The sequence below is a fragment of the Scyliorhinus canicula genome, chromosome 13 (assembly GCF_902713615.1).
Source record: "Scyliorhinus canicula chromosome 13, sScyCan1.1, whole genome shotgun sequence".
NCBI lineage: Eukaryota > Metazoa > Chordata > Chondrichthyes > Carcharhiniformes > Scyliorhinidae > Scyliorhinus > Scyliorhinus canicula.
In genome coordinates, this window is record NC_052158.1 from 56,475,189 (window position 1) to 56,492,123 (window position 16,935).

Genomic DNA, 16,935 nt, shown 5'->3' on the forward strand with positions numbered 1-16,935 from the left:
GCCCTTCTGCCAGGCCCAGGATCCTCAGGTTTTTTCCGCCTCATGCGGGTATCCATCTCCTCCAATCGGTTTTGCCATCTCAGGTGGAGTGCCTCGTGCACCTCCACCTTTCCCACGAGGACCGTGGCCTCCTCCTCCCTCACAGTCATCTCCTGCTGCAGCTCCCGAATTGACGCCTTTTGGGTCGCCTGTGCCCCCATCAGCCTGGTGGTCGTCGCGTTCATCGACTCCAGCAGCTCCACTTTCAGCTCCGTGAAAAAGCGCAGGAGAGCGGCCTGCTGCTCCTCCGCCCATTTCCTCCAGTCCTCGGGTGCGCCGCCGGCCGCCATTTTGGATTTCTTCCCCCGCTTTTTTCGGGGAGCTGCTGCCGCTTTTTTTCCTGCCCCACTTCGGGTGACGACCATAAATTTTTCGGGGTTCTCCTCTGGGAACCTTCCCCCACCGGGAATTGCCGTTCCAGCGCCGTTAGGGGCCCTCCAATCGGCCCGAAAACACCTTCCTAACAGGAGCAGCCAAACGTGCGACTTAGCTGGTCATAGCCGCAACCGGAAGCCTGGATTAACATTTTCTGTCATTCAATCCATCCTGCCTTTCACCCGATCACAGATCTGTCCTCGCCCCACCCACCCTTTCCTGAGATCCATCACATCGCTAACCCTAGCCCAGTTCTGAATGAAGATCACAGGCTTGAAACAGGAAATGTATTTCTCTTCTCAGGTTGCCATAACCTGCTGAAAATTTCCAGCATTCTCCCTTCATCACTCAATTTGCCCCTTGTGTTCTAGCCAGATTTCAGGCGAGTGAATGCAACTTGCACTCGCTAACCAAGCTTCGAGCCTGAGGGTATCTGGGAATTTTAATTCCAAAACCGTAGTTAAAAGCCACTTGTCCAGTTCTCATCCTTCCCTATCCCTGTAACCAATTCCAGCCCTCCAGCAATCCAAAATACCTATCATCCGAGCTGTGCCTTCAACTTCCTTGGCCTGAAGCACTAAATTTCCCTCCTTAAACCTCCTTCACCTCTCATGAAGGCATTCTCTAAAATTTGCTTCTTTCACCAAGGTTTTGGCCACCTATTCCTGTGTGCAGCTCAGATGCTAAGTTTTGCCTGATAGCACTCCTGTTTTAATATGTGACAGCTGCAAATGATTTAAGATTTCTGACCCAAACAATTCATCTCAATAGTCTGCTTCTGACGAAGCCACCGAAAGAGGGAATGTTATCTTCCCATACAAAACAGAACAGCTCTCACTGGAAGGAGATTACACTTTCAGCTTTAACATTTGTTGAGTAGCTTTCAGTTAGGTTCTGGTGGGGGAATCTTCAATACTAAATCATTACTTTTTCAGTATGAATCCTTGTCACTTAGGATATCTTTATGAATGTCCAGGAATTTTAATCTTACACAACACATAGTTATTTTAGTGGGGTATTATTATAAACATTTTAAAGTAAAATCAGTTAGTCCACAAAAGGTAAATCTATGAACAGTTTACCATTATTAAGAGGAAGATGGCATGGATATCCAAAAGTATCTGCAACTAAAACAATTTTAATAGTGTTTTTGGACAGTGTTGAAATCCATTGATTGGATCAGAGCATCTGGCTGAATCTTCAATTAGAACCCTCAACAGTCAGACTTCCTCTGGGGAGTCACCTTCACTTCTACTGAGCTGAGCTTTCATACAGAAGATCCCCCTCAAGTCTGTTCAATTCTGACTTCCATCCAACAGATGGACTATCAGTCTCACTGAGTTAAATCTAGAGTTTCTCAACATGAGAGTTTTAAATGGGTCTTCAAATAGCCCCTCTGCCTACAGGTGGTGCCGGACTGGTCCTCCTGCAGATTAATCTGACTGCAGAGAGAAGGGTATTTTTCTTGAACCTTCAAGAAGAATCCAACAAGTGAGAGAGAATTCAGAGCTCTGGCTTCACAATTGCCTAATCGGAATAGAAATGACTTTGCCAATGGCTCATAGCTGTGCAGAAAGAGGAAGCTATTTAGACACGTCATCAGATGTGAGAGAGAGATCTGATTTAGCTTCCCAACCTCTTAATCAGGAGTGGAATCTTCACAGGCTGGTTGAAAAGCATTTAAATCACCAGGCAAAGATCTGATAGGGAGAGAGTTAAACCTGTTCCTGCTCCTGTGCAGGTATAGGCAGACTTGAATTTTAAAATGGAACCTTCACTCCTTCATCCCAGAAACCTCTGAAGCACTCTACCAATTAAAATCAAAAACTGAACAAGTCCCAGAATTTCAGAACAGTTGATTGGCTGCTAACCAAGTCCATAAAAATGGCACCACTGGACCACTCCAAATAGCACATTGGTCCGAGGGGAGTGCTTGGGCCAGTTCAAATGGCACATTAGATGGGGGGGTACTTCAGCCTAAAACCAAAATGTGGAATCCAGCATAACAGAAATTAGAAGGGAAACAAGGGTCAGGCAAGGATTTAAACGACGTTCCTTACAAGAGAAATGAACACATACTCACAAAAGTCTCGAGAGACTTGTTTGACGAAACAGGCAGGGAACAGAAATTTGACTCCCTGCTCTCCCCTTCCCTGAGAGCTGCAGGAAAGGAGTATCGGTTCATCCAAATCTGTCCCTTATATGTTTTCCTTCCCATCTCTATAATAGCCTCATGTTCCTTATCTCTATAGTAAGCAATCTATATCATGTTATTACAAAGTTAACCAGTTATGTTTGCAGTTTTATTTGTTCTTCCTGACAATCCGTCTTCAGAAGGCTATTGATCTTTCTTTTAATAACGGTTTGAGTGTCAACAGTTTTTACAGATGGCCGAACAGAAAGGTTACTTGAGAAATGATTCTATTCTGTTATCTCTTATGGGCCTCTTTCCTTTGGCTGCATTTGCCTAATTCAAAAGGATTTATGTTTGTCAAGGTCCTTATAATTTATGCCCTTCATATACTTTGATTGTTTGAGACAGTGTAATTAGTCTAAGGCCGAGGTATGTTTCTTTTTCAACATGTATTATGGATTCTGAAAGATACTTGTATTACATTGATATTATTTTTACTTGTGATCGACACTCTATGCACCAGCTTCAACTCTTTAATTCTTACAAAAGCTTTTTTTATTTGATCCAACTCTGTGGTCAGTGTGACATTCATCGCAAAAGTAATATATTGAGTACAAGTTGCTGCTAATTTTGGAGAAGAAAACAGAAAATTGAATAGTAAGAATCACCCTTTACAGAAACTGATCGTAACATTCCCATGGGAGAATCTATTTCTGAGTGGTCCCTGAATAAAAGGTTGACATTTTAGATAGTCTGTGTCTCAGTACTCAGTGCAGAATATTTTACACTAGTCATGTAGACATGAGGAAGCTCTAAACCTGACCGTGACTCTACTGACTTGGTGACGTCTCATCTTGTCTTTTCTTTTTGTTTCCTTGCAGTGGGAAGAGGTGAGCGGCTATGATGAAAACCTCAATACCATCCGTACCTATCAGGTCTGCAATGTCTTTGAATCCAACCAAAATAATTGGCTGTGGACCACCTTTGTCAACCGCAAGGGTGCCCAGCGCATTTACGTGGAGATGAGATTTACTGTGCGTGATTGCAGCAGCATACCTAATGTCCCAGGCTCCTGCAAAGAAACATTCAATTTGTATTACTATGAGACTGACTCTGGTCTGAACGTCCAAGGCACAGCACTGTGGGCCGACATGCCGTACCTCAAGGTGGACACCATTGCTGCGGATGAAAGCTTCTCCCAGGTGGACTTTGGCGGCAGGCTGATGAAGGTTAACACTGAAATCCGCAGCTTTGGACCTCTGAGCAAGAATGGCTTTTACCTGGCCTTTCAAGACTATGGTGCCTGCATGTCCCTGCTCTCCGTCCGGGTCTTTTTCAAGAAATGCCCAAGAGTCATTCAGAACTACGCTACCTTCGCTGAGACCATGACGGGCACAGAGAGTACCTCACTGGTCATCGCCATGGGCACCTGTGTGCAGAATGCAAAGGAGGTTGATGTGCCGATTAAACTCTACTGCAATGGTGATGGAGAATGGATGGTGCCAATCGGGAGCTGCACCTGTAAGGCAGGCTACGAGCCAGAAAAGGCAATGGCTTGCAGAGGTAAGACTATGACACGCATTTATGAGACAATGGGGATAACAGCGAACATTAACATACATGTTTCCTTTTGAAAACTTTGTCTGCCCCCTTCGGTGTTTTGGCACATTGTTAATTTGATCTCATAGGGGAAAAGATCGTTTACCTGTTGCTTTATTTTGACAACAGCTATCTTCATAGTTGGCAAGGAGCCAGTAGGGCAGAGCCATTGTACTTGACGGCACTCAATAGTGTGTTTCAGAATAGCCATCCTGAGAATACCAGATAGACCAGATTGTGGGGTGGAAGTAACGATCAGGCGCATTGAAGCACAGCTGCACACCAGCCCCCGCCATGCACTGTGCATATATTTAACGTACATTGTGTATGTTCAAAATATATATATTTCATCCATTGTTATTCTACCCTGTGACTCATACAGCACCATTATTTTAGCATGCGATAGAACACTACCATGTGTTTATATTGCAGCCATATGTCAGTACACTGCATCTTACAAAGAAACAGCAAACCCTTTGGAAAATTATAAAAAGATTATGGTCTCACAAATAGGTCTGGATATATCACTAACAACCCCCCCCCCTAACCCCACCCCAATTGCACAAACTCAACAGGAGACATATAACGTATGATGGGTGACTCGCTCACCACTTACCTGCCCACTCCCAACCCAGTGCCCATAATACAGTCGGCAAGCAAGTGTTGAAATCAGCAGCACGCCCACCATTTTGAAACAAAGAATCAATGGGCGACTGAGCTTGTTAACAAGCCAATTGACCCAAATATTATGCTGCCCTTGCCATGACAATATTAGCATGAACAGGCGGGCAGGAGAGAAAGGGCTATTTTTTAAGCAAACTGATAAATAAGGTGGGAAGGAAGTGTGGCACATCATTCTGTGTGCATACCCCCTTTGTTTCTCCCCACCTGCCTCCAAACCCAAAGTTTTCCAGGGTAGGTGGATTGAACACGCTAAGTTGCCTCTTAGCTGGAAAAAATGAATTGGGTACTCTTAATTTTTTTTTTAAAGTGACTTGTCAACATTTCTCGGAAGAAATACAAATTGCTCATGACATTTTTCGTTCCGCCTTCCCTGGTATGGTCACATTTTTGTATGGTGTAAGTCAAATATCATGATTGTACCTTGGTCAAAGTTGAATCTCTGCCAGGCCAAGAATTCTTTCATTAATTGGAAATAATATTAATTATTAATGCAAAGGGAGTTTTTAATAATAATAATTATTATTATTTTTATTAGTGTCACAAGTAGGCTTACATTAACACTGCAATGAAATTACTGTGAAAAGTCCCCAGTCACCACACTCTGGCACTTGTTCAGGTACACTGAGGGAGAATTCAGAATGTCTAATTCACCTAACAAGCACGTCTTTCAGGACTTGCGGGTGGAAACCAGAGCACCCAGAGGAAACCAATGCAGACATGGGGAAAACATGCAGACTCCGCACAAATAATGACCCAAATTCGGGAATCAAACCTTGGTCCCTACTGCTGTGAAGCAATAGTGCTAACCACAGTGCTACCGTGCTACCCTTGGTGTCCGGAACCTACCAGCCCTGTTGAAAGAGCCCAACCAATATTACATTCCCAGTTATATGTGTTTCATTGTGATGGCACTAAACCTGCTCATCTAATGTACAAAGAACAAAGAAAAGTGCTTCACAGGAATGGGCCCTTCAGTCCTCCAAGCCTGCCCATCTAACCTAAAACCTGCTACACCTCTGGGGTCCATATCCCTCTATTCCCGTCCGATTCATGTATTTGTGAAGACTCCCCTTAAACGACACTATTGTACCTGTTGCTACCATCTCCTCCGGCAGCGAGTTCCAGGCACTACCCTGTGTGAAAGACTTCCCTCGCACATCTCCTCTAAACTTTACCCTTGCACTTTAAACCTATGTCCTCTAAGTAATTGACTCTTCCACTCTGGGGAAAAAAGCTTCTGACGATGGAATAGAATTATGTTTGTGTTATTTTGTGCAAGACTTTGAAACAGTATTGGGAAATTATTCAACCAACAGTAAGGTACAGTCACACTAAAAGGAAAGGAGTAAATGGTAGCAATTCTGAACTAAAATATCACTGCCTGCATATGTTGGGTAAATTCAAAGACTAAATTAGGCTAAAGTCAATCTTGTACACAGAATGAGGCAAAGCGATGAATCTGTTATTATGCTGTTCAGCTCTTTTTACACTTGTCAACTTGCACACAGTTATGCAAGTATTGCTTTTTTATGCATTCACTTACCAGACAGAAAGTCTTTGTACCTTTCAGTTGACTTGACAGTTATCACATACTGTAATTATGCCCTCTGGCTGACAGACTTGCTTTAAGAGCATTCTGTGAGCCATTTTGACATGGGTTTTTATCAGCATGCTAAGCCCCAGTGAAGCCATTTTCACATCCCCCACCCCCACCTCTCTCCGAATGCAAATAGGATCTGTCTCTGGCATGTAATCAACATGTTGTGATTTTAAACACAGCAAATGAATGGCGCCTATGAGCACCGTAGTGTGTCGGGCTTGTTGATTTGAAAGTGCAAAGTTTAATGTTTTAAGTACATAACATGCCATCAACCTCAATTAACATACCTGAGCTTGCTTTCAAAGTGACCCTGAGCTAATTCTTTTTATGGAGGTGTGGAGGGGGCACAAAGGTGAAGGAATTAGAATGAGTCATAAATATTAGAGGGAAAAGGTCATCGGATCTGAAGGGACCATTCAGCCCCTCGAGCTTGTTCTGTCATTCTATTAGATCATTTCTGACCTCAAAATTTTTATCCCCCTTTCATCAATACCCCTTGATATCCTCACTAAACAAAAACCTATTGATCTCAATCTATCGGTGAGATTTCCAGGCCCCGCCTATCACCGGAATGGTCTGGTCCATGAACGGGCTTTAGTATTTAGGCTGGGCTGCCGAATCCCCTGCGGCCGATTCCACCCTGAGGGGACTGGAAAATCCCAGCGTACAAAAGCTACAATTGTTCCCAGCATCCAGCGGGAGAGAGTTCCAGATTTTCGCTACGTTGTATGGAAAGTGTTTCCTGACATCGCTGCTGAATGAACTGGCTCTAATTCTAAGGTTCGGCCTTCGTCATCCTGGATTTCCCCACCAGAGGATATTGTAGTACTGTTTCTACCGATTAAATCCTTTTATCATTTCAGACACCGAACAACTCAACCATCTAAACACCAGGGAATAGAGGTCAGGTATATGCAAACTGTCCTCATGGTTTAACTCTTTTAAGCCCCGCTTATCACTCTACTCTGCTCACAAGATCAATAAATCATTACTGTAAGTGCAGTGGAGTATAATCAAGATTCTGCACAATGGAAATATATCACTTCCCTTCTTTTGTATTTCAATTGAGATATTGGGCAACATTTAATTTGCCTTTATGATGACTTATTATACCTTCCTGTCCATGAGATGTGGGCATCACTGTCTGGGTCAGCATTTATTGCCCATCCCTAATTGCCATGAACTGAGGGCAATTAAGAGTCAACCACATTGCTGTTGTTCTGCAGTCACATGAAGGCCAGACCAGGTAAGGACAGCAGATTTCCTCCCGTAAACGACAATAGTGAACCAGACGGGTTTTCACGACAACCGACAATGATTTTATGGTCACCAATAGACTTTTAATTCCAGGTTTTTATTGAGTTCAGTTTCAACAACTGCCATGGTGTGTTTGAATCCTGGTTCCGGAATTACCCTGGAAATCTGGAATACTAGTCCAGCGACAATACCACTCCGCCATTGCCTCCACTGATTGCCCAGCTTCAACAGCACCAAACCTGCAACCTCTACCAGCTAGAAGGACGAGGGCAGCAGAGGCAGGATACTCTGACACCCCGCCAGGTCGGAGAATCGCCGGGGGGGGCGGCGTGAATCCCACCCCCGCTAATCCGGCGCTGGGGATTTGGCGGGGGCGGGTTTTGCGCTGCGCCGATTGGGCCCCCCCCCGGCGATTCTCTGGCCTGCGATGGGCCAAGTAGCCGCTCGTTTTCAGCCGTTCCCACCAGCGTAAATTACAACAGGTACTTACCGGCGTGACCTGTCTCCGCGGGTGGCCTCCAGAGTCCTTGGGGGATGCGGGTGTTCTGGCTCCGGGGGGGTGCCCTCATGGTGGCCTGGCCCGCGATCGGGGCCCACTGATCCACGGGCAGGCCGTGGGGCCACTCTATTTCTCCATGTCGGCCACTGTAACAGTCCACGATGGCCGACGCAGAGATGAACCCCCCTGCGCATGTGCTGGGATGACGCCAGCGCATGCTGGCACCCGCGCATGCACCAACTCATGCCGGCCGGCGGAGGCCCTTCGGCGCCGGTTGGCGTGGCGCCATGCCCCTTCTGCGCCGGCGTGGCGCAAACCACAATGTGTCTGGTGTAGCCCCTGAAGACAGGGAGGATTCCGCACCTTCGGTACGGCCTGACGCCGGAGTGGTTCATGCCACTCCTTCGCGCCGGAGTTGCCCGCCCTGCTGGTTTTCGCAGAATCCGGCCCCAGGTATCTGGGAACACCTGCAAGCTCCCCTCCAAGCCACTCACCATCCTGACTTGGAAATATATCGCCGTTCCTTCACTGCCACTGGATCAAAATCCTGGAACTCCCTCTCTAACAGCGATTCAAGAAGGCAACTCGCCACCATTTTCATGGGGACATTTAGGGATGGACAATAAATGCTAACTCAGCAAGGGATGGCGCACATACCCTGAATTAAAAAAAAAAAAAATTTACAGTTTTTTTTCCTATTAAGGGGCAATTTCGCATGGCAAATTCACCTTCCCTGCACATCTTTTTGGGTTGTGGGGTGAGACCCACGCAGACACTGGGAGAATGTACAAACTCCACACGGACAGTGGCCCAGTGCCGAGATCAAACCCGTGTCCTCACCACTGGGGCACATCCCCTGAATGAATGTAAACAAATGTTTATTTGGCAATCTCTGCGACAGTTACTGCTATTTCATCATAAAGAGTAAAACAGGCAGCCATGGGACAAAATTCAATCATGTATTACTGCATTCGGATGGTGCTGTGCAAGCATGAAATCTATTGATGAGAGCTGCGCTTTTGTTCTCTCTTTTCCTTCTGGGATTGTTAAGGATGATCAGGTGGTGTTAATTGTATATTTACAGTGTGCAATGCTGGGTATTAACTGGTCATTCACCTGTACCCCTATCAATAGGAACAGACTGAAACTGTCCTTATCGATTCGGATGTTTGTAATGTGTGCCTGTGTAAATAAATGTTTAAAAGGAGGGTAAAGATTGGCTCCTGGTCTATCCTTCACCACCTTGCTTCCTGGAATATTACTGGAATATTACATGGTGGCAGCGCATGGTTGCCTAAAATAAAGGTGGAGATTGGTAAATAAGAAAACCTTTTCAGGCAGAAAACTGCCATCCGCATAGCCATGGTGGGAAATGGAAAGAAGCAAGTGTAAATTGTCAGGGTACGATTACCTTTCGATGTTCTTGAAGTTTGAACCATATTCCCAATGGAAGAATTAAGTGGATATGTGGACACAGAGTATGGCCGAAATCTTCTGTCCTGATTTGCAGCTGGGATTTGCCTATGCCGCTGCAAATGAATGGAGCTTTGATTGGAATGTCAAATTCTCTGTTCCCGCTCGCAATTGGTACTGCCACAGACAAGAACAGAGAATCCCGCACTGTGTACCTGGCAAACAAGGTGTGCCTTTATTCATCTCACTGCCTTGAAGAAGTAAAATTAGATGTATTTTATGCACTGCATAGATGGAGAAGAAGGTTTGGACTTCCTATGAGAACTCTCGGATGAAATTGACAAGAAAGATGGTGGCCTGAATTCTCCATTCAGGAGCTAAAGTGCTCCCGCCAGAGGAAACTCTGGTCTGGTCCCCGCTGGTGCTAGGAGTGGTGCCCAGGAGCAAGTCACACTCCTTTGGCATGCAAATATGTACAGAATAGCAAGCAGGTCAGATTCCCATCACTCACTGGCTCAAGCTGCCATTTGGAACACCGGCTCTGATCCCAAAGTCCAACGGCAGACCCCCCCCCCTCTCCTCTTCACCCCCGCAGCACAAATATTGACAGCTTTTGACCACTTCCACAATGCTAAGTGGTTTCACTTCCTCTTGTGTAACTACAGAAAACACTTAGAATTGTTGCAATGGTCATGAGCTGCCAATCATAACAAGAGTGTCCCTAAACACTGTGGTTAGGATCAATGGAGGGTATTTCAGATGCATTTGTCAAGCCTGAAGGGAAAGATAAATAAACAAACCCCCTAGCAGTTGTGTCTGAACCATAATCTATCAACCACAGGCTAGTGAAAGGCACTGCTCTGTGAAATTGAATGGATGCTTGGCATTTTAAAGGATCTCAGGGATTTGAAGCCTTTTCAAGTGTTGAAGACTTTCTCAGAAAAGCTTCAGTTTCAAAGGTATATATCTGAGCAAGCAGATGAGAGGAAAGGCAAAGTATTGGTTCTTCCTGCATTGGTTCTTCACTCAACTGCCTGGACTGCTCATCAGCTGTCAGGTAGAGCAGTTCAGGGTGAGGAAGCCACATCAAGTCAGATCAAGAGGATGCTGTTGACAGAGGGCTGCCTGAGATCACCATGCCAAGGATGATCTTCAGGTTACCCAGGCTGGACGGAGCAGTCCAGACACACGACCCCCATCCCAGGATAGGGTCCCAGGGTCAAACCCTCACCCACAGTCCGAGTCCACCTAACTCCCTGGTACTGTACACACCCTGTCAGCATCAACGGGGCCGAGGTGAAGATGGTTAGCAGGTTCAAATTCCTAGGGGTGCACATCTCCAAAAATCTGTCCTGGTCCACCCACGTCGACGCTACCACCAACAGCGCCTATACTTCCTCAGGAAACTAAGGAAATTCAGCATGTCCACATTAACTCTTTCCAACTTTTACAGATGCACCATAGAAAGCATCCTATCTGGCTGCATCACAGCTTGGTATGGCAACTGCTCGGCCCAGGACCGCAAGAAACTTCAGAGAGTCGTGAATACCGCCCAGTCCATCACACGAACCTGCCTCCCATCCATTGACTCCATCTACACCTCCCGCTGCCTGGGGAAAGCGGGCAGCATAATCAAAGATTCCTCCCACTCGGCTTACTCACTCTTCCAACTTCTTCCATTGGGCTGGAGATACAGAAGTCTGAGAACACGCACAAACAGTCTCAAAAACAGCTTCTTCCCCACTGTTACCAGACTCCTAACCGACCCTCTTATGGACTGACCTCATTAACACTACACCCCGGTGCTCATGTAGTTACATTGTGTACCTTGTGTTGCCCTATTATATATTTTCTTTTATTTCCTTTTCATTTCATGTACTTAATGATCTGTTGAGCTGCTCGCAGAAAAATACTTTTCGCTGTACCTCGGTACACATGACAATAAACAAATCCAATCCAAAACAAAATCCAATCCAGACTTGCACCAAAGCCCGTCCGGTTGATTTCCTGCTGTGGAGGTCTTAGCAACACGTGGGAATGGGTGGGAATTGGAACTCCCAAGCAATAATTGCATGCTGATGCATGCAAGCCAGCACTTTGCAGGTTCCCACCGGCGCATGGTGGGTAGGCAGCAGTGCGGGAGCGGAGACTGGGTACGGATCTGCCACCGGGGGCCAATCCTGTTTTTTTGGCCGACGCTCCATTCTCAGCCCGATCGGGATTCCTGATCACAGCGGCAGAGAATGGAGAATTCCGGACAATGTATTAAATGCTTATGAGGCACGGTCAGAATTTGATAGATTTTGAAATAATTACAGATGTCTAATATGGACAGACCATTGGTTCCAACTGTTATTTTGTTCTCCGAGGTGACCCTATTGGATCAGACATCAGCTGCCTTAAAAATAAATCCTGAGGAATTCCCTCAATCTTCACAGAACAAATAATAGACATAGAACATACAACGTAGAACTGTGCAGCACAGAACAGGCCCTTCGGCCCTCGATGTTGTGCCGAGCCTTGTCCGAAACCAAGATCAAGCTATCCCACTCCCTGCCATTCTGGTGTGTTCATGTGCCTATCCAATAACACTTAAAAGTTCCTAAAATGTCCGACTCCGCTATCACAGCAAGCAGTCCATTCCAAACCCTAACCACTCTCTGAGTAAAGAATCTACCTCGGACATCCCTCCTATATCTCCCACCCTGAATCTCATAGTTATGCCCCCTTGTAACAGCTACATCCACCTGAAGAAATGGTCTCTGAACCTTCACTATCTATCCCCCTAATCATCTTATAAACCTCTATTAAGTCGCCTCTCATCCTCCTCCGCTCCAAAGAGAAAAGCCCTAGCTCCCTCAAACTTTCCTCACAAGACCAGGCAGAATCCTGGTAAATCTCCTTTGTACCCTTTCCAATGCTTCCACATCCTTCCTATAGTGAGGTGAGACAACGCAATGTTTGCCAGATTTCTAAATGGTCCAGATACTGGCATCAATACAATGAAATAAATAAAGCCAAATCATCAAATGAGGATGATTAGCAGATTAGACTATTATAGCTGGAGACAAAATTGGAACAAAGATTAGGTCTGAATAAATGGCCCAAGAAACAATTAATAGGGGACTGTGATTGACAGGTTAATAGCTTCCAGAGTGCCAAGCGTCTGAATTGCTTGTTTTTATTTCCCTTCTCACTTGAATGCATCTCAAAAACCCTGCTGTGAACCTCACCGCAATGTTTATAAACATCGTGGAGTTTTACTCTTTTTCTCAGCAGAAATCACTTAACAGCTTTTGATGTTTTACTGGTATCATGAAGGAAACTTTACAAGCATCATGATGATTTCTTATGGGTGGTACTGCATAATGTGAGAATGAAAACAATAATATTAGAATCGCATAATTTTTTTGAGTCAGGCTTGTGAAGCTTTAAAATATGTTGGTTTAATCATTAAGCTAATTTCAAAAAAGTTTGATATATAACTTGAAATCAACAATTCTACTTAGCGAGTGGTGCTTCAATCACAAAAAACATGATTACCTTTCTAAGAAAGTGCCAGATTAATCATAAAGTTTGATTGATCAGTTGAACTGGTTGTGTACTGAGTTGAGACTGAATCCTAGTTTTAATGGGTTGGAGGGAGCTCTGATGAGAATAGTTATGGATAAATAAAACATTTAAAAGAAATAATCCAGATAAATGCAAACTTAAATTTTCATTCTTAGTTGGAGCTAAGAAAATGAAGCTAGTTATTTTAAAAATGTTTCATCTGCTAATCTTCCTTCTCTTCAAACGCAGTTGATTTCATAATATTTCTGCTCAGATAAACTTGGAAATTATTCCTAGCGTGGGAAGCTAAGAAAAAAATGGGTATTTAAAAGTTCTTTAGCTGCTGAAACACTTGTGGAGGTAGTAGATGTGTGATTTTATGTATGGAATATTTCAAACATCATCTCGTACAATGGATTTACTGACATTGTATACCCCTTGTGCTACCATTGGGTTAAGAGCTACTATCCTGCCTCCTCCCTTGGGCAGAACAGTAGTGCAGTGGTTAGCACTGTGTATTCACAGCGCCAGGGCCCCAGGTTCGATTCCCCGCTGGGTCATTGTCTGTGCGGAGTCTGCACGTTCTCCTCGTGTCTGTGTGGGTTTCCTCCGGGTGCTCCAGTTTCCTCCCACAGTCCAAAGATGTGCAGGTTAGGTGGATTGGCCAGGCTAAATTTCCCTTTGTGTTCAAAAAGGTTCGGAGGTGTTATTGGGTTATGGAGATAGGGTGGAAGTGAGGGTTTAAGTGGGTTGGTGTAGATTGGATGGGCCAAATGGCCTCCTTCTGCACTGTATGTTTTATGTTATTGAATGCTCAGTAGAGTAAAATCCAAGAATAGTGTGAGTGAGAAAAAGTTGTGGATTGACTTTGTTGACTAGATACAAACGCTTAAGCAAAAGGGAATCTCTAAAATTAATTGGGTGGATTCAAATCATCAACTGTCTGATTGTTCTTCAAAAAGAATATGGATACAAATATTTTGGGCGTATCCACAAGAGGAATGCCTTGCAAGGTAATGCTTTGTGCAATTTATGGAGGTTCTTGATTTATTTTGTTTTGAAATGTTGATTGCACACACAAATTCTTAATTTTTATTTAATGAGAGAGAAGAGAACATGTTAATTGTATATTAATTGTATTTAGTTATATGCAGGTGGTTTGAATTAAATGGGGATTCGCTTGTGCTCCTATACGAACATAAGAACAAGGAGACGGAATAGACCATACACTTTATATGTAATGTTCAATTCTGGTTGCCACAACACTTGAAATGTAATGTTTAATTCTTGTCCCCACACACCCAGCAGGATGCGGAGGCACAGAAGAGGTTTACCAGGATGTTGCCTGGTATGAAGGGCATTAGCTATGCGGAGAGATTGGATAAATTTGGTTTGTTCTCACTGGAATGAGAAAGGTTGAGGGGCGATCTGATAGAAGTCTACAAAATTATGGGGGACATGGACAGAATGGATAGTCAGAAGCTTTTTCCCAGGGTTTAAGAGTCAATTATTAGGGGACACAGGTTTAAGGTCTGAGGGGCAAAGTTGAGAAGAGATGGGCGCGGGAGGTGTTTTTACACAGAGGATAGTGGGTGCCTGGAACTCGCTGCCAAAGGAGGTGGTGGAAGCAGGTATGATAGTAATGTTAAAGAGGCATCATGACAAATACATGAACAGGATGGCAATAGAGGGATATGGACCCCGAAAGTGTAGACGGTTTTAAGCTAGACGGGCAGCATGGTTGGCACAAGGTTCTGTTTCTCCAGACAGGGAAAACAACCTCATAGTGCCTACCCTGTCAACGCCCTTCAGAATCTTGAATCTTTCTGCATTCCAGAGAGTGTAGTTAAGAAAAGACTGAAACTGTGACCGTTTAGTTAGAAGGTGTATGTTTATAAAGTGTATCTCTGTAAATACACACTTCTTAAAGTGTGCAAAGATTCGTTCCAGTTTTATCCTTCACCACCTAGCTTTGGCAGTTCCTGGGTGTCTGATCTCAGAAGGGGAAGGTTGCTGTGAGGAAAAGGATGTCGCAATGGGAATCATTAGGATGCATTGTCACACTATCTGCAGTTTGCTTGTGATGCCAAATAGCAAATTATAGGTGGGCTTAGATACCAGAAAGGTCTTATGAAGGAAGCTGCCATCCTCATCCATAATGCCAGCAACATTAATGTGTGGCCCATCACAGCTAGCTCCAGGATGTGGAGAACCAACTCTGTAGGCTATGGAGGCATCTTTGTCTCTCACTCTTGTCCTGGTCCCTTCTTTATAGTGTTCTAGTGTTCTGCATGACAGAGAGGGCAGAATGTCAGTGGTTGTGCAGCACTGGGTGATGCACGGGTAGGCATGGTAGCGCAGTGGTTAGCACAGTTGTTTTACAGCTCCAGGGTCCCAGGTTCGATTTGCGGCTTGGGTCACTGCCTGTACGGAGTTTGCACGTTCTCCAAGTGTCTGCGTGGGTTTCCTCCGGGTGCTCCGGTTTCCTCCCACAGTCCAAAAATGTGCAGGTTAGGTGGATTTGCCAGGATAAATTGCCCTTAGTGTCCAAAAGGTGAAGTGGGGATGCTGGGTTAAGGGGATAGGGTGAGGTGTGGGCTTGGGTAGGGTGCTCTTTCCAAGAGCCAGTGCAGACTCGATGGGCCGAATAGCCTCCTTCTGCATTGTAAATCTATGTGTCTGTCATGACTGATTGGAGGTGGTTAGCACAACCGCCTCACGGTGCTGAGATCCCAGGTTCGATCCCGGCTCTGGGTCACTGTCTGTGTGGAGTTTGCACATTCTCCCCGTGTCTGCGTGGGTTTCGCCCCGACAACCCAAAAATGTGCAGAGTAGGTGGATTGGCCATGCTAAATTGCCCCTTAATTGGAAAAAATAATTAGGTAATCTAAATTTAAAAAAAAAATGACTGATTGGAGGTTTATGAATGTAGTGAGAGGTGGGTGTAAGGCTGACAGCATTGGAAGGTGAGTGATAGTGTGGTGGAATATCTGAATGTTAGTTGTGAATACTAAGTGCCAGGGAGTGAGGCTGGGTGATGGATAGGAGTTCATTGAGCCATGTGAGATGTTGGTGGTATGCTGGTTAAGAGAGGTCAGCATTCATTGAACTCTACCACATGTGGGTGGTCATTGGCATCTTACGGTATTGCTGCCAGGTCCTCTGGTCCAGACTCTTGAGTTCACCTCCCTTGCTCCTGTTCCCAAATATTAGGGTACATGAATTTTGTGCTCCTGAAGCCCAAAAACAGAATTAAAGGGCCTGCATTAATATTGAAGATATCAGGAACTTGGACCAAATAAGGGCAACGCTTGTTTTACCAACAGGCCAAGCAGGTAATTTACAGAATAATATTCCAGGTAAATGATTGGCTAATCTAATTTGGTGGGCTTGGTCAGAACATTGGTAAAGTGCCTTTTATGTCCATCTTTTGAGGCAGAGATTGTTTAACATTGCACCCTGATTACAATGCAGCATCCCCTCAGTGCTGCAACAAGGTGTCACCCTGGATTATTGGCTCAAGTCCTCTTCACCCACATCTGTGTCTGGTTAGTTTGGAGCACTCATTGCCAAGGTTTTCAATCCATTTTCACCCATAGCGAGGTGAATAATAATAATTATTATTAGTGTCACAACTAGGCTTGTATTAACACTGCAATGAACTTACTGTGAAAATCCCCTAGTCACCATACTCCGGTGCCTGTTTGGGTACACTGAGGGAGACTTCAGATTCACCCAACAAGCACGTCTTTCGGGGCTTGTGGGAGGAAACCGGATGAAACC

At 44.9% G+C, this 16,935-nt stretch overlaps 1 protein-coding gene across 2 annotated transcripts in view; it reads left to right on the forward strand.

Moving 5' to 3' along the window:
- Nucleotides 1-16,935, forward strand: part of LOC119975522 (ephrin type-B receptor 1) — a 657,403-nt gene that overhangs the window by 248,665 nt on the left and 391,803 nt on the right. For both annotated transcript variants that reach the window (XM_038815308.1, XM_038815309.1), the window contains exon 3: nt 3,430-4,111. In XM_038815308.1, the coding sequence (XP_038671236.1) occupies nt 3,430-4,111 (682 nt within the window). The remainder of the gene's footprint in view (nt 1-3,429; nt 4,112-16,935) is intronic.